We start from the raw sequence: 20,376 nt of genomic DNA on the forward strand, positions 1-20,376 counted from the left end.
CAGGTGTTTGTGCTGGCGATCACGTTCCTGGTCCTCTTCCTGGGCAACTTCCTGACCACCCTCAAGGTGGTGCACACCAAGCTCCAGAAGAACAGGAGCAAGGTGAAGGCGCCGTGAGCCGGGGCCGGCCCCCGAGCCCCGGACTTTCAGACCGCGGGGGCCTCGCCGCGGATGCCGCCTCAGCAGCGCCGGTGGCCACTGGCGCAGTGACCTCAGGGGCCAGGGGCCTCCCCGGGAGCAGGGCCAAGGCCCAGTCCCCGACTGGACACGAGGAAGGTGACCCCAGCCTGTCCGAGCAGTATTAGCCGCCCCTCCCTATTTATGACGTATTTAACACCGCGCCCTCCCGCCGCCCTAGAACCCTGCCCCCGCTGCTCTCGGCCGGACTGGGTAAGTCTGCGAGAGGCAGAGCCTCAGGGAGCCCCCCTGTCCCAGTCCTGGCACTTGAAGCCCTCCTGAGGTCGGACGTGTGACCTGTCACGTAGAGGCCCAGGCGGGGGCGGAAGGCAGGCCCTGGGGGGACTCCCTCCCCAGGCACATGCTTCTGCTGTTGGCTCCCACCTCCTCCCAGCCTCCGCTCCTCTGCGGGGCGGGTATTTAAGTTCTCAGAGAACCGCTGTTGTGCCTTGTGCTCTTTGTGCTTCCTGAGTCCCCTGACTGCTGGCCGCCTGGGGCACGCGGCCCGCCTGCCTGGGGCCTGCGGTTCTTGGTCCCTGGAGCAGCTGGGCCCAAGGCGGGAAGCGTTTCTGAGTCACCACCAGAGGGCGCCCCAGCCTTGCACCATTTGGGTGGTTTGAGGGCGTTCCTGGACACTTCCTGGCCCTCAGCCCTCAGCCCACCTTCCCGAGCTCTTGCCGTGGGAACTCAAGAGTGAGACCAGGACTCTCAGCGCCGGCTGAGACTTCAGCCGGCACGAATGTCACCCGACCCTCCCTCTGCCTCCCTTATTCAGAGGTTCTAGAAACCGGGAGTGTGTGTGTGTGTGTGTGGGGGGGGGGGGGGGGGGTGTCTGAGCAACCTCACCTTCGGGAGGTCACACGGTGGTGTCTGTGTTGGTGGGGAGGGTGAAGAAGCCAGTGGGTTAGGTGGAATTTTCTGCCCCTTCCCCCACACCTGAGCCTCCTCTGCCCTTAATGCCTTCCCTACAGGTCCTCTTCGACCAGAGCTCATAACTGGTGTCCACGGCCATGCTGTGGCCCTCGGGGGGGGGGGGGGGGGGTAAAAATTTTTAAATTAGCTACACTTTTAAAAAATGGAATCCACCCCCAGGAAGACTCCACATAAGAATCCTGGTCTTGACTTTCCCTAAGTAAATGGAAAGACCTGGCAGCATTCCCACAGAACAGCACGCACCTGGCTGGCTGCCTGCCCGGAGTGGTGCTTGCTTCCTACAATAGTTTGCTGCAGACCCCACCACTCCTCCTCTCCCCGCCCTCCGCCCCTCTCCATGCCGCCCGTCTGGCCCTGTAAGAACTTGGGTTTGCCCTAGACTCCCGTCGGCAGCCTTTTCCTGTGAAGGGCCCGACGGTCTCTGTCACAGTGACGTGAGCCTGCAGCTGTGGGGCAGAAGCAGCCCTCGCATCAATGAATGGGCATGACTATGTTCCAATAAAACTTTATTTACAAAAACACACAGCGGCCGGATTGGGCTCACAGGCCATCGTTTGCTGACCTCCGTTCTAGACCCTCCTTTGTCCACAAGGCCCTGGACTCTGCTGGAACCACAGGGCCTTGGTCTGAACGGTCTGGTGTGTCCCCATGGCGGGGCCTCGGGGAAGCGAGGTGGGTGCGGTGGGCTGGCTTAGAGGTCTTTCCACAGCAAGTGACTTCGGAGAAGCTCAGCTTAGTGGCCACGGGATACGGGGGCAGGTGGCGCCTGGGGAGCAGGGGCCACCTGAAGCCATCACCCCACCTGGCTCCAGACTGAGCTCAGGACCAAGCAGCTGTCAGTCTCTGGCATTGGAATCCCCTGGGGCATTTTAAAAAAAAATTCCTGGGTCCCTGAACCCAGATCTTCCAAAAGGAAGTTCCGTGAATCTGCGGCTGGAGGGTCGGTCGGTCAAGTCCGATCTTGAAGGAGGCCATCCCGGCAGCCGTGGTGGCTGTGAGGGGCAGGGGGCGCTAGAGGACTCCCCGTGGGCCGGGCTGTCCTTCTGCAGACAGGGGCCCGGGCTCAGGACTGGCCTGCCCCGGAGCAGGAGCTGCTGGCACTTCACCTGGCGTTCCCGGCAGTGGGGGCTGTGGGTGAGGAGACCCCGAGCAGGGGTCGGATGGGTGGTCCACGGTGTTTGCTCTGCTTTCCGAGTCTTCTCCCCTGGTCACGTGCTCCCAGATCTGGGAAGACGTCGGCCAGGCCAGAGGCTGCTGCTGAAGCCCTCTGGTGGGTGGGGTGCGGGAATGCGATTCCCGTGTGCGTGTCCGTGTCCGGGGCTGCGTTCTCCTGATAGGCCCGGCCCGGCCCGGCCCGGCGCTCCGGGCAGGAAGCCGGCGGGAGGATGCGGCCCTGCCTATCTCCCCAGCCCAGGGCCGCGAGGCGCCGCCAGACCCGCAGCCGCCCCCGGACCAGTGCAGCCGGCTGTTTGGAGCTCAGGCTTTGAGGACCTACTGGGTGTGAGAAGGGGGACACGTGTGGCCGGGGGGAGAGTGCAGAGGGCACGCCGGCGTCCTGGGACCAATGCCCGTTCCGGGCGCAGAGGGACGGAGCCCGGCACGCGCGCCCCAGCTCCGAGCTCCCGGTCACCGTCCCAGCTGGGAAAGGAGGAAGTCCCAGGCCATCCTCAGGACCTTGCCACAGGCTCCAGACACAAGCCGGGCCGGGCTGTCAGTCCCGCCCTGAGGGCCCAGGGCCCGGGGAGGGGCTCAGAGCAGCAGGCAGAGCCGGGGCTGTTTCTGCCGCTGCGCCTTCTTCAGGGCGCTGAGGGCCACCTTGGCCGCCTCCCGGAAGACGTCCTCCACGTTCTCCCGGAACTTGGCGGAACATTCCAGGTAGAGGGCCGCCCGCATCTGCCGGCAGGTGCTCAGGCCCTGCGGGAGGGCGACCGCATGAGACGCTGGGCCTGGGCGCGGCGCCTCCTGACACCCCCTGGTGGGCTTGGGGCTGGCTGTCGGGGCCCCTCTTGCTCCTCCCGCCCTCCCACCTCGGGCAGACACGGGGGTGAATCCTGAGAGCGGCTTGTCTGCTGGGCCTGTGAGGAGAGTGGCTTCCTCCCCAGACCTCTCTCCCTCAGGAAAGCACCATTCAGGCAGCGGAGCTTGTCCTCGGAATAAAAAATGTCAATTTCTAAAACATCTCCTTTTATTCATGCCGATTCCCTTTTGTGAGACCTCATTAGGTTTGCTTCCTGTTCCCTCCATCCTCCGGGGCCTCGGGCAGCCCCGGGCCGCCCACGAGGCAGGGGAAGGCTGCTTTCGAGCAAGGGCCCGCCCCTGGGGTCCCCTCGGCAGGTGGGACAGGACTCTGGAGCCACAGAGACTGGGCGGGCACCCCAGCCTCACTTCAGGTTAGCTGTGTGACCCTGGGCGAGCTCCTTAACCTCTCTGGGTCTCAATTTATTTCCCCCGTAGAATGGGGAACACTGCCGGTATCTGCCCCTGGGTTACAGGAGTAAATGAAGTGCTCGGACGTGTGGGCTATCCGTATGGTACAGCTGTTATCCTTAGCATCCTGTGTGCTCCCATGTGCACAAGGCCACTGAGGCCCCCCGCTGCAGAGGCCCCAGGCCTGGGCGTCTTTAGCCACAGCTGTGCGGGGCCGGGCTCTTGGTGGGGGGGGGGAGGAGGGGAGGGGGGAAAGGGGGGAGGGGAGGGAGGGCCCGAGCTCACCTGCGTGTAGGTGATGGGCTCCAGCTGGGCCGACCGCAGCTTCCGCAGCTGCTCCTTGTCCTTCCTCAGGTCCGTCTTGCAGCCAATGAGCACCATGGGGGTCCCCCGGCAGAAGTGCGTGACCTCGGGGAACCACTGTGGGGGGGAGGGAGGCTGGGCGTCAGGGCTGGGGCCGGGGCTGGGGCCGAGGCCCCCGCCCCCACCCGGGAGGCAGGCCTCACCTTGATGAGGACGTTGTCGTAGCTGGTGGGGTTCATGACGTCGTAGCAGATGAGCACCAGGTGGGTGTTCTGGTAGGACAGGGGCCGCAGCCGGTCGTAGTCTTCCTGCCCTGAAACCGACCGGAGGGCGGGGAGCGTCAGGGAGGCGCCCATCCTGGGCTCGGAGGGGCCGGGGGCCGGGGGTCTGCCGGGCAAGCGACACCTGCGCGGGCTCCAGGCTGTTCGGTGGAGCGGGTGGCCGCCCGCTGGACGGACGGCGGCGGGGAGAGAGGGCGCAGCAGTGCCCAGAGCTGGGCCCGGCGAGGTGAGTGCTGAAGAGCCCGAGCAATGCCACCCCCCTCCCAGCGACCTTACCCCCCGCCCTGTGCCCGGGCTGACGTCACGTCACCCCCCGGAAATGAAGTGAGAGGGGGGTGCCCCCAGCCCGAGGCGCGGCCTCCGGTGAAATCCATCCGCCTTCCGGCCGGGGCTGGGAAGAGGGGAGTTAACGGCCAGCTTCCCACCTGGACACCTGCCCCCTCCCTCCCACCCCCTCCACCCTCCCGCCGGGCACAGCAGACTCACCCCAAGGCTGGGCTGGAGCAGCGGTGGGTTTTTTGTTTGTTTAACATATTTTTACTTTTTTTTTTTTTTTTTTTTATAAAACATATTTTATTGATTTTTTTACAGAGAGGAGGAGAGAGGGATAGAGAGCTAGAAACGTCGATGAGAGAGAAACATCGACCAGCTGCCTCTTGCACACCCCCCCCCACTGGGGATGCGCCCGCAACCAAGGTACATGCCCTTGACAGGAATCGAACCCGGGACCTTTCAGTCCGCAGACTGACGCTCTACCACTGAGCCAAAACGGTTTCGGCTATCTTTACTTATTTAATAGAGGAAGAGAGAGAGAGAGAGAGAGAGAGAGAGAGAGAGAGAGAGAGAGAGAGAAACATCAATGATGAGAGTCATTGATCGGCTGCCTCCTGCATACCTCACACTGGGGATCGAGCTGGCAACCTGGGCATGTGCCCCAACCAGAACTGAACTGTAACCTTTTGGTTAAGCGGTTTTTTTTAAAATGCATATTTAAAACAGAAAAATTGTAAAATAACAGCGCAGAAAGGCCCTTACTCAGATGCACTGTTCACGTGGGGCCCCCCGCTGTGCTATCTCCATGGAGACACCCTGACCCCCACGAGGGGCAGGCGCACAGCTGGGCTCCCGCCCGGAGGGAGTCGTTCCCCTGCGGCTTTCTGAGGACGCTCCGCCGGGCCGTGCGTCTGCCAAGCCCGGGGAAGCCGCGGCGAGGCTGTGCTCCAGCCCGGTGGTCGGCAAACTCGTCAGTCCCCAGAGCCAAATATCTTAAACTTCTAACGCCACTTCTTCAAAATAGACTCGCCCAGGCCGTGGTATTTTGTAGAAGAGCCACACTCAAGGGGCCCAAGAGCCACATGTGGCTCTCGAGCTGCAGTTTGCCGACCACGGCTCTAGCCGATCCACTAGCCATGCTCCTGTCACCAAATGTGCCCTGGTTCTTCCTCCCGGGCCCAGAGGCAGGTCTGCCCGTGCGTCCTGCAGCCGCTGTCACACCGGCTTCTGGGAAAACGCCCGCAGTGCGGGCTGAGGCCTCTCAGGCTCACCGGCAGCCCCCAGCCTCCCTCTGCACGAGGTGAGGTGACCTCCTCCCACTGACCAGGACTCGGAGGCCCGGCCCGGCCTGGGAGTCCCCGCCGCCCCTCCCTCCAGCCCACGGCCCTCCAGACAAGTGGCCTCTCCACTGAGCAGGCCGCCTACTGACCACAGGGCACAGCGACCGCTCCCACCCACTCACTCCGCTCTGCAGGGAATGGCTGCCACAGTCATTACGGCCGGGCCAGGAGGACTGTCCGTGCTGTCACTCAGCCGAAATCCCCCAACACTGGGGAAGGGGCGAGGGGCGGGCAGGGCCCGGCGCACTCAGACCCTCCTGTGCGCACCGCCACAGAGCTGGGTAAATCTGCGGACGACGATGGAGAGCCGGCCCAGCGTGCCATCCAGCCCATGCCTGCCCCTCTCTGTCCCAAACTGTCCCCGCGTCTAACCTCTGGGCATGCCTGACTAGACCTCTGCTGTCCCACAGGGTAGCCTCTAGCCCCCGGGGGCTATTTAACATTAAAAATGCAGGTTCTCTCTCCATCCCACTAGCTACATTTCAAGGGATGGGCTGCCGCTCGGGGCCAGTGGCTTCTGTAACAGACAGCGTAGGCACAGAGCATTTCCGTCGCCACAGAATGTTCTAGTGCCCAGCACGGCTCCGTCCTCATCCCGGCACCCCCCCTGCCCTCCCTGCCGCCCCTCAATGAGCCCCGTGCCCCACGCAGCCGCTGGGTGGATCTTAAACACCAAGATCTGCCTTCTCCCGACGGAAACACCTGCAGTGGCTCCCTGTGGCCCTTTAATAAAACCCAAGCTTCTCCTGTGGTCCCGGGACCTGGGTTCCCCTGGCCCCGGCCTCCTCTCCCTCCTCCACTCCCCTCCCGCCCGGAGGTCCAGCCGGGGCGGCCGCCTCTGAAACCCTCGGGCCTCAGAGCCTCTGCGTTCGCTGTTCCCCGTTCCTGGAGCGCTTTTCCCTCGTCTCCTCCCCGTCTTCTTTCTAGCGTTTCGTTTCAAGCATTCGGACTGACCGTCCACATTATTTCCTTCCGCCTTCTCTCTGCTTCCACGTGATACCACCCCCCTCCCCAATACCTCACTCATGCCCTTTTCGGGGTGCTTCTATCTACTGTACAGGATTAAGACAAACTGACAGCAAAATCACCTGGCGAGCTGGTCAGGGAACTCGGGAGCGTTCCCACCGATACAGGAAGAAGCTGAGGTTCGGGGAAGTGAAGGCACTAGCCTACCCCTGGTCACTGTGTCCGTGACCGAGCCAGGACCCCGCCCCGGCTCCTGCAACCCCAAATCCAGCGTCCCTTCCGCAAAAAACGCAGACACGCTTTCCTGCTTCTGTGCAGACATGGGTCCCGGCCCCCACCGTGCATGAGGCGGTTCGTAATTGTGGTGCAGACACGCCCGCTCCCGCCCTCTCAGACGCCCGGCTGGGACAGCCCAGGGGCAAAACGGGGCCTACTGTCCCCACGTCTCTTCACCCTGCCTGGAGCCCAGTGCACCGCCCTGTGTGTTCACACCTGTCCCTGTGTGTGTGTGCTGGGCACTGCCCGTCTCCCGTGGACTGGAGGCGCCCCGAGGGCAGGGCCCACGTCTGTCCTTAAATACTACAATAGTTCCTGGTGCCCGGCAGGTGCCCAGGCAGTGCTGGCTGGTTGGAGCTGTTCACCTCGTGGAGGTGGAGACCAGGGCCGAGATGCGCTGGGAGGTTCGCCGCATCCGGCCGTGAGGGTTCCGGCAGCGGACGAGGGCAGCAGTCCGACGGCCCTGGGCTGGGGGGGAGGTCAGGCCGAGCTGGCTCCCCCCCCCCCAGACACTGCCCTGGGTGTCACCTCCCCCGGAGGCTCTTCCCCAGGGAGCAGACGGCTCGGCCCCTCCTCTCCGTCAGGTCTCCGCAGAGGGGCCCCTCCTCCGAGAGAATCGCTCTGAAACAGCCTCCTTCCCCGTGGTGGCTTTCTTTTCCTTCTGGGCTTTCGTTTGTTTGCTTTGTCGTCCCCCCCTCCCCCCCCCCAGGACTGGGGCCTTCTCTGCCTGTGCTACGCTGGCGAGCTCAGTCCCCTGGCGAATGAATGAGCAGATGGACGAGTGAGTGAGTGAGTGAGCGAGGTGCAGTGATGACCCCGAGGCTTAGATGTTTGCCAGGGCACCTCGCTTCCACGGCCTCTGCCCATTTAAGCAGCCACCCCGGGAAGTGGGCCTGGCGGGGAGGGCTCTTCCTGTTAGGAGACCACGTGGCGGAGGGGGCACGTTTCAAGGTCAGAGACAGGCTCCCTGGGAGCTGGAGCACCAACTCAGCCCCCAAGCCCAAGGGCAGCTGCCTGCTAGCGGCACCAGTTCCCCCAGGAGGCCTTCCCCAGCCTTGGAACTGACCTCTGGACCTCAGGCTCCTCATCTGTGAAATGGACGCGCGAGAAGCAGCGAGCCTTGTTGACAATAACAACAACAATGGTCCTCTAGGCCAGAGCCCTTCACCTGCATTGACTCATCATGCCTCACCAGGATCCTACAAGGCAGGGCTGTTGCTACCCCATTTCACAGACGCAGAAACTGAGACCGAAACGCAGAAGACCACGGGGAGGACTATCGGGGCCCCTCCCGCTCACTCCTTCCCCAAAGGATAGGGAGCCGGCCTCACCCGACAAACCCCAGCCCTGACCAGGGGAGGTGAGAGCTCCCCCGCACAGGAATCTCAGGGAGAGAGGGATTCTGGGAGGGGAGGGGTGGCCAGCCCCGATCCCAGCTCCTCCTCCTCCTCCTCCTCCTCCTCCTCCTCCTCCTCTGGGCTGCCTTCCTGGCTTAGCGGTGCCCGGCTCGGCTTTCCGCAGGACGCGGAGCGGGCCTCCACTCCGCAGGCGACAGACTTTGCCCTCCCGCTCCTCGGGCGGGGCAGGTGTCCCAGACAGACACCTCCCGTATGAGTCAGGAGGGCCAGGTGCCCACAGACCCCTGTTCCGTGGCTTTGGCACCTTCCCTCTCCGGGCCTCAGTTTCCTTGTCTGGAAAAGGGGGTGGTAACGCTGCCCCTGGTGCTGAAAGTAAAGGGCTTGTAGGCTGGGCTATGCTGGGCAAAGGTGAGAGCTGTTACTCCCGAAATAGAAGCGGGGTCCTGGGGAGGCGGCGTGAGAGGGAGAGGAATGGGTTCTAACCCTGGCTCTTTAAGACCCACCACCCACAAGACGGCACTCCCCCCCCCCCCCCCCCCCCCGTAACGCCAAGGCTTACAGGGGCCAAGTCGCCTGTCTACGGGCACACAGGTGTCCCACTCTGGCCTCCGCAGATGGGCCTCGGATGTTAAAAAAAAAAAAAAAGGCCCCGAGTTTTGTGCGAAAGGAGGTGGTGGTTTCGGGCGGGGAAAGGCCCGCGGGACAGGGAGGAAGTGAGGCTCAGGAGAGGGTGCTTCCTTTGTGGGCGGGAGGGTGGCTGTGGCCGGCGGGGACTTTCTGGGTGGGGGTCTAGGGCGTGGCGCTGGATGGAGGCAGAGGGAGTCATCGGGCCTCGGTGGTCCCCGGATCGGCTGGAGGACACCCACGGGGCAGGTGGGTCCCGGCTCCCGCCAGGGCGTTGGGCGGGGTGGCTGCAGGCAGCACGAGAAGGGGAAGCTGCTGAAAGGGAACCCTCTCTCACGAGTGCTCCCGTGCCTGCCACCTGCAGGTCCTCCCCAGAGACCGGAGCAGCCGGGGCCGGGCTGCACCACCCGCGGCCGAGAAACGGGCCTGAGGACCCGCCGCTGCGGCTCCCCTCTGTGTCTGATTCCCCGTCCACCCCACACCTTTCCTGGGTTCCATCTCGGGCTCCCCACCTCCCGGGCAGTCCCCCCACCCCATCTCGTGACGCCCCAGCCTGAGGCCCAGACAGCTCGGTCTCTGGCTGGTGTCTTCACCTCCCACCTCGCCCCCGCTTCCCCCTCCCCGGCCAGGAAACTCAGACCTCGCCGCAGCTTCCTGTCTCAGGGTGTCGGGGCTGCAGGCAGGCGAGGCTGGCGGCCCGGTGCTGCTCGCAGCAAAGGTCAGGCCCCCCAGCCGCTCTGAGAGCCGGGCGCCGCTCCCCCCGGCCCTCCCTCCCGAAAGGATCAGAGCAGATCCTTTCTCAACGCCCCCAGAAGCTCCCCGGGGCCTGCCCGCGACAGCCCGCCCTGCCGAGGGCCCTGAGGATCCTCCTCCGGTCGCGGCCACCGAGGCCAGCGGGGCCCCTGCGAGGGGCGAAGGGAGGGGTGGGGAGGCCGAGAGGAGACGCCTGAGGGCAGGCGGGAGGAGAGACAGGCTCCCCTGGGCTCTGCCGTCCCACCAGCGCCCCACCCACCGCGTGGAAACGTGTGAAGCCAAGGGCCCCAGACCATGCGATCTTCACTGCTCTTGGCGGCCACACCCCTGGGAATTCCTCCGAAGCACATCCCCGTTCTGGGGGCAGCCCCGCAGGGCCCTCATCCCACAAGGTGGGGAGGTCCTTAGAGGTCACCCCAGGGGGGGTAGGGGGGGAATACCAGAACCCAGGAGAGGGCTGGGGCTGGGTCAGCCGGCCCTATCCTCCAGGTCCTGGTAGAATGAGAGACGCTGCTGGCAGCTTGGCAAGGGAGGCAGCTCCGGGTTTTGGCTCCATCCGAGGCCAGCCAGCCGGACGGCACCGCGCACACACACCAGACTTCCTCGGGGAGGGGGCACCTGATGACGGGGCTCCCCGCAGGTCACTAAGCACTGACTCACAGAGGCTGGCACTCCTGCCCTTTGCTCCCCATGTTTTACTCAGTCCAGAGGCAAAGAGGGAAACTCCCTGAGGGCAGGCACCCCCCTCCCCAAACAGCGCCATTCAATCCCTCTCGCTGGCTGTGCTCCTCCCGCCCATCCCCCAGCAGCAGGCCTCCGATGGGGAGGGAGGGAGGCGGGCAGCACAAACCCCCGAGGAGCTGCAGGTGACAGAACCTCACCCCCAGTTCCCTGACGCCCGGTTCCTTCCAGGGAACCGGGAAGGCACAGAATCCTAGAAGGCTCCACAGAGGAGAACCCAGAACCCCAGAAGCAGAAGCGTGGGAGTCAAAACCTGGGTCCACGGGACCCTGGAGCAGAGGATCTTGGGAGTCACAGGCTCTCATCTGCAGCCCAGAATATTCTGGAAGCATAGGACCCTGAGATGCAGCCCAGCCTCAGGGCACCCAAACGTGCAGCCCACAGAGCCTTAGGAGCCCACAGCAGGTAGCACCCGGGATGTTCTAGAAACAGGAGAGGAAGGAAGCCGTGGGCTCTCAGAGCATCAGTGCTGGGTGCTGGCCAGGAGCTCATCTCGCCCAAATACCCTCCTTTTACATACAGACGGGGCCCTGACTGGGGTCCTCTATGCCACCAGCACCCCCACCCCGGCCAGACGGTGAGCACCACCCCGCGGCCTCCAGGGGTGATGGGCTGCCAGGGCCTCGCGGCCGGGGATGCGGCGGGGATGCCCGGACCCTCGGCCCCCGGGCGCGCAGGCGCACTCACCGGCCGTGTCGTAGAGGTTCAGGATCACCTCCTTGTTGCCCACCGTGACGCTGGCCGTGTACTTCTCGAACACGGATGGGGCGTAGTGCTGTCGGAGGGAGAAGGGGGAGGGCTGGTCCTTAGCGAGAGCGGCGGGGTGGCGGGGTCCCCACCTCCCACCTTCACCCCATCCGGCTCAACCCCCCGGAACTCCCCCATACGCACCCCGCTAGGCGCTGGAATTCCCGAGGGGGCGCCCCGGGGTGGCAGCCGCCTCTGGGCACGCAGGACGCCGGGGACTGAGGGCCCAGGCTCGGGTGCAGGCGGAGGGCCGCCCCTCGCCCCCAGGGGGGACCCCCGCGCGCCGCCCCTTCCCCACCCCCCGCGGGCCGCACCTCGGGGAAGGAGCCCCGGCTGTACACCATGAGCAGCGAGGTCTTGCCGCAGCCGCCGTCGCCCACGATCACGATCTTCAGCTCCTTCCTCCCCGGGCCCGGGGCGGCGGGGGCCGGGGCGTCCATGGCCCGGAGCCGGCGGTACTGGCGGCGGCGCGCGCGGGGCTGAGCGCCGGGGCTCGGCTCGCGGAGGGGGCGTGGTCATGGAACGGGGGCGTGGTCATGGAAAGCCCCGCCCCCATCGGCACCGCCTCCGTCAGGCAGCCGCCCGGGCCGACCCTGCGGCCTCAGTTTCCTTCCGGCGAGGGTACGAGCTCGGGGTATTCGCCCTTCCTGCGCAGGGAAGCCGAGAAGCGGGAGGCTCGGCCGCAAGCGCAGCTCCTGCCCGCTCCCCAGCTCCTCGCGGCGCGCCCACCACCGCCAACACCCCATCGTTTCGGCCGCTTCTCCTGGGGGGGCCGCCCTTAATTGGCAGGCTCCGCCTTCTGTCAGGAACTCTTTGATTGGCCGGCACGGACAGGGTCTCCTTGATTGGCGGGTCGCCCCCACGCCTCAGCACCCCGGTTTGTGGAGCCTTGGTTCCAGGCTTGGGGAGAACCCCCCCCCCCCTCCCCCGGCTTTGGCCCGCGCCAGGTGAGGGCCTGGGGCAGGCCCGCCTCAGGCTGTTTCCCCACAGGAGGCAGGTCGGCGGTGCCAGGGGGAGATGCTGGCACGGGAGCTGTGTCTCCGGTGTAGACGCGGGATGGCGGTGGGGAAGAGTGGTTCCCCCCCACCTCCCTAGGGGCGCAAAGTAGACTTCGGGCGCCCTCTGCCGGGCGACCGCCTGAACTTGGGCGACAGGTGCCCTCATTACGTGGGCGAGGACCTCTTTCTAGCAGGGGCTGGAGGCATTAGCCAAGCCGGACACTGTCGAGGAAGGTCAGGATCCTTTGAGACCGGTAACCCCTACCTCCACCCAGAAATTTGTTTTGCAGCCAGCAGCCACGCGTCTTTCATCCCGAGGACTCTTCCCAATCCTCCCCCCCCTGGCCAAAACAGCTGTTTGTTGAGCTCTTCCCCAGGTGCAGGTACTGTGGGGTGGGTAGCTGCTATCACCGGTCCTCCATCCCGTCCCTCCCTGCGACCCTGGGCTGACTTTCTCTTTACAAGCCAGGCCGCTGGCAGGAGCGGCAGGGGACCCCTGGAGCCGTTGAGTGGCAGGCAGGTTTAGGGGCATGGCCAAGTGAGCAAGCAGGGCCTTCCCAGCTGGGGTAGGACCTCTGGGAGTTTCCTCCAAGAGGGACTGGCAGGACTCAGGATCTTCTTGCCCTTACCCCACCCTGAAGATTACCAACTTTCAAGGTCTGAGCAAAGATGGGGTAAACTTTACTTCAGGCAGGAAATTGCCAACCTGGCAGTTGCATAAAGGCAGGGTCGGGTTTTTTTTTCCCCAGCAGATGCAAGGCAGGGTCTGACCACCAGAGGGCAGCAGTGACCGCCCGTGGAAACCCCAAGAGCCAGAGCTGGGAAGAGCAGGCAAGTGAAAGCTGTTTCAGCTTATTGGTGGCATCAGCTGGGTCAAGCACCCTCAGAAAAATTTACAGCAACTCGTTCATTTTTTTTTTTTTTTTCAATACAAGTTTATTGAAGGGAATTGTGTTCCCACCTGTAAGGAGCTCAGAGGAGGTTGAGAGCTGGCTGGTACGTGAACTAAGCTTGGCAGTGTTGGGAGGGCAGGCCAGATGGGTACCCAGCCTGGGCAGATACACGGTGGCTGGAAAACCCCAGCAGGTTTGGCAGTGGCTGGGGAGTGAGGATGGAGGCCAGACGCTGTTGTCAAGGTAACCAGGGTGAGCCCACAGAGGGCCTAGCTGTCAGGCTCAAGCAGGGGGCGCTGGACAGAAGGCTCCTGAACTGGCCCAGCCAAAGCTGGACCCTCAGGCTCTCTTCAGAGGAGCTATGACTGGCTGGTGAGGCAGCCTGAAGTTGGCAGAACAGACCAGGTCCAGACACATGTCAGAAAGGCCCACAGGAGGCGTGGGAGGATGGAAGAGGGTTTTGAAGGAAGGAAGGAAGGAGAACCACATATCTTTGCAACCTTCTCATCTCAGGCCTGCTGCAGCAGTGACCCTAAAGCAAGGACCCTAGGTGTAGGGAGGAGGGCCTGGGAGAGTCGGGGGAGGAATGCGCTCTCATCTGGGAGCGGCTGGGGGAGCACTCCCGCAGAGAGGTCACCCCACTCTCAGCAAACAGGCCTGTGGGAGGGCCCCCGGCTGTCCTCAAAATCCTCACTCCTCAGTTTCCACTTTCCGTCTGAGAAACGGGGCTGCAATTTTAACTTATGACAGAACACACCACGTACACAAGGCTGAGAGGAAGGGGAGAGGAAGGGAGAGTCTGTCCAGCCCCGTCTGGGTCCAGGCAGAACAGCTGACACTGGCCCCAGCCCGCCTGCCCGCCCACCCACCCCTGCCTGGCCAAGAGGCTGGCAGAACCCAGCCCCAGCCAGCATGGAGCGTGTTTGATTTGGACCCAGCTCCAGGGTGGTGTAGGGGCTGGATCTGAAGCTAAAAATACCCAGCAGCCAGGCCAGCTGCGCAGGCTTCCTCCGAGGTGGCAGGGCCAGGGCAGGCCAGCTGAGGAGCTGGGCACTCGCACAAGCCGGGGGGCCCTGCTTCCTTACCTGGGAGATGTTCTGGGGACCCATGTCATTCTTCTCTTATTCACCAGGAATTCCTGGAGAGGTGTAGGAAGACAAGAAAGATACTTTTAACTGCTCCTTGCCGCAGACTCCATCCAAGGGGAGCTGGCCAGGTGGCACTTGTGGGGCGAACTCACTCGGCCAGCCCAGGGCAGGATGGTTACTGACGTGCCCGTGGGGCCTACTTCCCTGGAGCCTCAGAAAATCCAGAGGGGCCATCCACTCCACCTGAGGCTGAAGACATGGAGCCTTCACAGACGCAACTATCCTCTCAGGTCCCAGAGACGGGCGGTGGCCGGGGGTGCCCTGGAGAGTCACTGCCATACCCAGTGCTCCCCCAGAAAACCTCCCGAGACGCAGAAGCGGCTCAAAGGGTTACCCACCCACTTCCTCCTCCTGGTTCACTGGGGGAGACCCCCGGTCCCCGCGGAGCAGGGACCTGCCAAGGGCACAGGCCAGCTGGAGGCAGCGGCGGACCCAGATGGCCTTGAAATGGGACTCTCTCCGCAGTCCACGCGGCCGCCTCCACCCAGAGGGTCCAAAAGGTCAGAGTCCGCGCGGGGCTCCCGGCAGCGGGGCCGGAAGAGACAGGACGCGGGCGGCCGGGAGTAAGAGAGGCAGGTCTGGCGGCCTCCGGGCTCCGTCGCCAGCGCCCGCCCTTCGCCCCCTGGGTGACCGGGGACGGGCTGTCCTCTGGGCGAGGAGCAATGACAGGAGGCGCTGGGGGTGGGGAGGGCGGGAACACAGAAAACGTGGAAGGGGCGGAGGAGAAATGGGAGCAGGGGGAAGGTGTCCCGGAGAGGATCCTTCCAGGTCATGGGGACACCTCTCCCTTCCAAGAATCACACCCAGACCACAGGTTAGCGCCTAATTGCTCCCTAATTGGTCCCAGGGCGGGGAGTGGAAGAACTGGCTGTGGCCCTCCCGTGGGGGAGGGTTCAAGCCCATTAACAATCCGAGGCCGCAGAGGTGGAGACCCCACACCGGAGCGCCCCTGGGGGAGGGCTGAGAGTGGAGCGGACTCCTCAGGGACGGAGCTGGACTGAATGGAAACCAGAGGTCCGAGGGAGGGAAGGGGTTCGTCCGCTTTCACAAAGAGCCCGGGGAGAGCCGGGTGCAGGCGGGCGGGGTGCACCCCCGCCCCGAGCGGAGGACCGGACGGACCGGACCGGCGCATCCGGGGCCGGAGAGGCACGGGGGCCGGGAGCCGAGTGCACCGCGCGGATTGCTTTCCACCAGACTGCTCTCCCGGCTCCCAGAGTGATGCCAGCAGACAGCTGGCACAGGAGGGCGCCCAAAATAACCCAGACAGCTGGGGCCAGGGGGTGCCGCGGACACAGGCGCTGGCTGTTAGTCCAGACACCTGGAAGCCGGTCCTGGTGCCGGCGGTGACCTCCTGACCTTGGGTAACTTATACTCCAGGGGGGGGGGGGGGCGCGACCCCCTTTCCCCCAAATCACGACTGGCCATAGAGCAGGGGGGCAGGCCGCCCTCCGGACTCAAACCACAGGAGGAGGAAGGACCCGGCTCCCGCCCGGCTCCCTGCAGGAGCCTCCCCTCCGCCCGGAGGCGCGGCCACGTGCTCGGGGCGGCCGGTGGGGGAGGAGCTGGAAGGCGGCCAGCCTCCACTCCCTCCTGCTCCACTCCCTCCGGCCACATCGGAATGGAGGCCGACCAGTGTGAGGCCTCCGAGCCGGGCCGGCCCCCCGCCATCGCACTTAATCCTCCCAACACCCCTCTCGGCACACATCGCCGTCGTTTTCCCGGGAGACGCGCCCAAGGTCACCAGCTACGGGGAGAGCCAGGCCCGCAGCTGCCTGACTTAGGGCCTCCCTCCAGGAAGCACGAGAAGCGCAGGACAAAAACCTCCGGTCCAGCCCGACAGGCACCCCCAGACCTCAGACCAGCCGGCCCGCACGCCGAGGGGTGGGGGGTGTGAGAGTGGGCAGGGCTGACCTGACACAGAAGCCAAGCGGGGAGCCAAACGGGGGAGGAGGGGCGGGCAGGCAGTTCCATGCCGGGCACCTGGGCCCAAATGGTTCATCAAAGCCACCCCCTTCCAGAGACCACCTGGGGGAGGCGCCGGGATCAAGGGCCACGCCGCCTCCAGCTGTGGGGCCTCCCGGAGGCAAAGCAAATGGGCACAGGCGTGCACGGAGCTCGTGTTGGGAGAATCGGGAAGAGCTGCCGGTGTTACGAGGCCAGCGCCTCTATGCCAAGCACCGGGGTCTCATCCTCACAACACCCCAGGTGTTACCTGGCCCCAAAAGCTCTCCAAACGTGTCCCCACCTGGTGGAGTCGGCACCAGCCCGGGACGTGTTAGAAATGCACGTTTTGGGACCCACCTACTGGATGGGAAACTCGAGGACAGGCCCAGAGTCCGTGCCGCTGTGGGACCGGGCGGTGAGCCGGTTCCAGGACCGCCGACCTACCCCCACTTCGCAGATGGGCCCAGGGACTGCGCAGCCCGCGCTAGGCAAGAGGTGAACAGCTGGCCGGCTGGTGGGACGCTAGACACGGGGCTGGCTCGGGTGTTGGGTGGCAAAGGAGATCGTGGGAATTCCCGGGAAGCAGAAGAGGCAAGCAATCCCTTCCAGGAAGCCGTCCAGGCCTTGGGGCCTGTGCTTCCCCTCCCCGGCAGCCAGGCCGGCAGGAGGAGAGGCCAGCTCGGAGTCACCCCACTCTGCCCCGGCTGGGGGGGCAGGAAGGAAGGGACCGGGCAGGGCGGGGCTTCCTGGCAGCCGAGGAGTGTTTCAGAGGCACCCAGGGCCCTCCCCCCAGCACAAACACCGCGGGGAAACCCTGGCCCGGGCGCCTCCCCGGTGCCACTAAATACGGCAGAGAATTGCCAGCCCCGAACTCCTGACAACAGGAGCTCGACAGGCGGGGATGGATGGGCCGGGCAGGCCGCCCATTTCTCTCTCTCTCTCTCTCTCTCTCTCTCTCTCTCTCTCTCTCTCACACACACACACACACACACACACACACACACACACACACGCCTACACATCTGTGCAGGGGAGGGGCTGCGGAACCAGCCTGGCCGGTTTGAGGGGTCCGCCCTCCCGGGCTCCAGGCCAGAGACCCCAGATCTTCCCCTGCAGGCTGGGAAAGGGCTCACCTACCTCAGGAGAGCACTGTCAGTGCCACACTAGGCCCGCTCCTGCTGCCCAGAGGAGGACGGTCCGTTCTGGGGGCACCGCGTCTCTGGCCAAGAGCCTGGGGGGTGGGAGGGAGAAGCCGGAGGGTTTGTTAGGGAACTGACGGCCACAACCTGGACAGGACCTCCTGAGCGACAGGGGATCCTTACACATGTATCCCCTCTCCCCCCTGCCTAGCTGCCGGGCGGCCTTACTCGGAATGGTTAAGGGTGTGTGTGTGGGGGGATGGGGAATGTGTGGCTGAGTCACCCGGTTCAGCCCGGGGCGACCAGCAGCAGGAGGCGACTCATCTGCATTTCCAAAGGCCCGCCCCGGCCACATCCCCTCCCCCAGCCCCAGGGCCGGAGCTGTTTACCCAGGAGCCCTGCGCCTGGGGGCGACCCCGGGGAGAGCCAGCTCAGCTTTCCCAGGCCTCCCCCCCCCGGCCTCAGCCTCCGGAGCGCGGGTGGGAGGGCGTGCCCTGCGCGCCCAGATCAGGCCTCGGTGGCTTCCACGAGGGCCCCTCGCCAAAGGGGGCCCCTGCGCCTCGGGCTCCACCATCCAAGGGCGCCTTGCGAGCCGGGCCCGGGCGCCGAGGCCCTGGGGTGCAGCCCGGGGGCGGCCTCGAGGCCCCGATCGGGCCCCGTGGCCCTTTGCTACTGGCTCCCGCGCGGGGGCTCCCCGGCCCGGGTGCGGGGTGCGAGCCAGCTGCGCGGCCCGAGCTGGGCGTCGAGGCCTCCTGGCCAGGGGCGGCCACCGAGGCGGAGGCCTGGAGCGTGGGCGGCGGCGCGCCGGGCCCCTCTCCCCCCTCCCTCTCCCTCCTCCCCCCTCCTTTTCCCTCCTCCCCCCTCCCCCCTCCCCGCCCGGCGCGCAGCGGCCGCCTCCGCCCCGGCCGCGGGCGGCGCGCGAAATGGCGCCGGGCTGTGCGCCGCGCCCCGCGGAGGCGAGATCCGGAGCCCCGGCCCCGGGGGACCCCAAACACGGCCTCCGCGTCCTTCGGGGCCTGGCCCTGCCCAAGGACCCCCGCCTCCCCGGGCGCGCAACGGCCACCGGAGGAGGAAGGACGAGCAGAGCGGAGCGGCCGCCATGAGCCGCCAGGCCCGGCTCAGAACCTGAAAATAAACTCGTGTCGGAGGGAGGGAGGGAGGGAGGAGGGGCGGCGGCCCAGGCTGCAGGCGGCGAGGCGCTGCGTCATGGTGCCAACATGGACGCCGGCCTTTGTCCTCTGGCTGAGCGAGCGCAGGCGCGCCCGGGGCGCGGGGGCCGGCTTCGGGGTGCCAGACCCCCCCCCCCCCAGCCCAAAGGGGAGAGGGTCCCTGGGCCTGGCGGGGACGTCTCCTCGTCTTCGGAGGGACCCCCATCTCCAAAGCACTTCCATCTCTCCTCCCCACCGAGGCTCCGGTCCAGGAAAACGCGGGGCCGCATGGGGGCCCGAGGCCGCCGGGGAGCCGCCTCCGGGCGGAAGGGGCGCGGGGCCCGCAGAGCAGAGCCCTCCCCGGCCCCCCAACCCCTCCCGGGCCCGGCTGTCAGACACAGAAAGCGCCACACACCCTCTCCCCTCGGCTCCCCCACGTTCGCAGCCTTTGGCCTGCTCCGAAAAACACATTTCCTCGAAGGGGCAAAAGGCACTTTTTTTTTTTTTTTTTTTTTTTAATAACTTACCCGTTCAGCCCGGTGCCATGGAGTCTGGAAAGCAAGCTGGGCGGGCGGAGGGTTGGGAGATTTGTTACTGGGGAAGAAATATAGCTTTGTGGGAGACTGTTGGGGACCTTGGGGGCAATGGTGGTGCCTTTCGTTGTTGTTACCTTTCTGTCAGTTAACTCTCATGGCCTGTTCTGCTCCTTCCACTGCGGTGACCTTCCCAGGGCTGGGTTGGCAGAAGGCGGCTTCGCTGAGGACTGTTTACTGCTCTGGCTGTGGCCATGGTGGGACCGTCATTAGGAGACAAAAGGCGAAAACACACAATCAAATCAAACAAAAGGCAGAGAGACACGCGGCCGTCCCAACCTCCATAGCAAATACCCACGAGTTAAACGTTGGTGTTTGGCTCGCACCAGCCAGGACTTGTTTTCCAGTTTTAATCTAGTTTCCTGCGACGGCTTTTCGTCTCTCTACACAAAGAGGTCTTCCCTTTCTCTCGCCCACCCCTCCATCCAGACCAGAAAGAAAAAACAAAACAAAACACAAAAACCCAGAGCTGTTTTCCTCCAAACAGATCGATTTTCAGAGAGAGTGTCCATGTTACTGGGAAGAAAGCTGACTGGCATTTATGGCTGTAAACAGTTCCAAACGCTTCAAAAGCTAAAGCCTTAGCTTGATAAAAAGCAACATCGTCTAAAAGCATTCTTAGCTGGCTTATTGTTAGACAAGAGCGACAAAGACAGACATGCAGACGAAGGCTCAGAAAATTAAGGATATCTCAGCAACATGAACATGAAAACTGCACTGCGTAAGGCGTAAGGACAGAATGGACTGGGTACTTACAATGTAAAAGGTTTTTAAAAAAACTTAAAAAAAAGTAACAACTGCTTACAGTTATTTTGTTGCTGCCATTTCGCTAGTTCTAAAACTATTACATTTAAAACATTACCTTGTTAAAAAAAAGAGAGAGAAAGGAGTTAATAAGATGGCCAGGTTTAAGTGTTTAATAGAGGAAACTATATATATATATATTTAAAAATTTATTGTTCAGTTAAGAGAATACAGATTAAGACAGCTCCAAGCTCCCCCCACCCACCCACCCAAGAAGAAAAAAAAAAAAAAGAGGAAAAGAAATTAAATATGTCATTTACTTAGTTTTTTTGGAATTCAAAACTGTTAACTGCTGACATTAATGGTGTGCTATGACCTAGTTACACAAGACAAAGATGGATTCCAAGTCATAAAGGAAAAATCCAGATCTTTTTAGAAACGTCTTCTCCAATTCTTCCAACTGTGAGAGTCCTTTTAGCCTTGTTGACCAATGCTACACACAACACTGTGAGGCGTCCTGCCCTGGACGGTGGAAGTCAAAAGGAAAAGCGCTCTCCCCCATTTGCAACA

The 20,376-nt window shown here is 63.8% G+C and overlaps 2 protein-coding genes across 5 annotated transcripts in view; one reads left to right on the top strand and one right to left on the bottom strand.

Moving 5' to 3' along the window:
* Positions 1 to 1,633, top strand: part of TMEM120B (transmembrane protein 120B) — a 34,321-nt gene extending 32,688 nt beyond the window's left edge. Inside the window, exon 12 of the mRNA XM_084868099.1 lies at positions 4 to 1,633. Coding sequence (XP_084724225.1) covers positions 4 to 117 — 114 coding nt within the window. The 3' untranslated portion in view covers positions 118 to 1,633. The remainder of the gene's footprint in view (positions 1 to 3) is intronic.
* On the bottom strand, positions 1,600 to 19,180 carry RHOF (ras homolog family member F, filopodia associated). 4 transcript variants are annotated; one of them, XM_084868105.1, is made up of 7 exons: positions 19,140 to 19,180; positions 17,320 to 17,413; positions 14,176 to 14,228; positions 11,140 to 11,227; positions 4,044 to 4,153; positions 3,823 to 3,957; positions 1,600 to 3,024 (listed from the first exon to the last, which is right to left on the bottom strand). In XM_084868105.1, the coding sequence occupies exons 3-7, from the start codon at positions 14,197 to 14,199 to the stop codon at positions 2,860 to 2,862; spliced, it is 522 nt and encodes a 173-aa protein (XP_084724231.1). In that variant the 5' UTR covers positions 14,200 to 14,228; positions 17,320 to 17,413; positions 19,140 to 19,180; the 3' UTR covers positions 1,600 to 2,859. The 4 variants fall into 4 exon arrangements, with proteins under 4 accessions (XP_084724231.1, XP_084724229.1, XP_084724230.1 ...); XM_084868103.1 differs by lacking the exon at positions 19,140 to 19,180 and adding an exon at positions 11,514 to 11,846 and having other exon boundaries at positions 17,320 to 17,393; XM_084868104.1 differs by lacking the exons at positions 17,320 to 17,413; positions 19,140 to 19,180 and adding an exon at positions 16,627 to 16,760.
* Positions 19,181 to 20,376: the final 1,196 nt, after the last annotated feature.

This window comes from Pipistrellus hanaki (assembly GCF_964339955.1).
Source record: "Pipistrellus hanaki genome assembly, chromosome: 19".
In the NCBI taxonomy this organism is placed as follows: domain Eukaryota; kingdom Metazoa; phylum Chordata; class Mammalia; order Chiroptera; family Vespertilionidae; genus Pipistrellus; species Pipistrellus hanaki.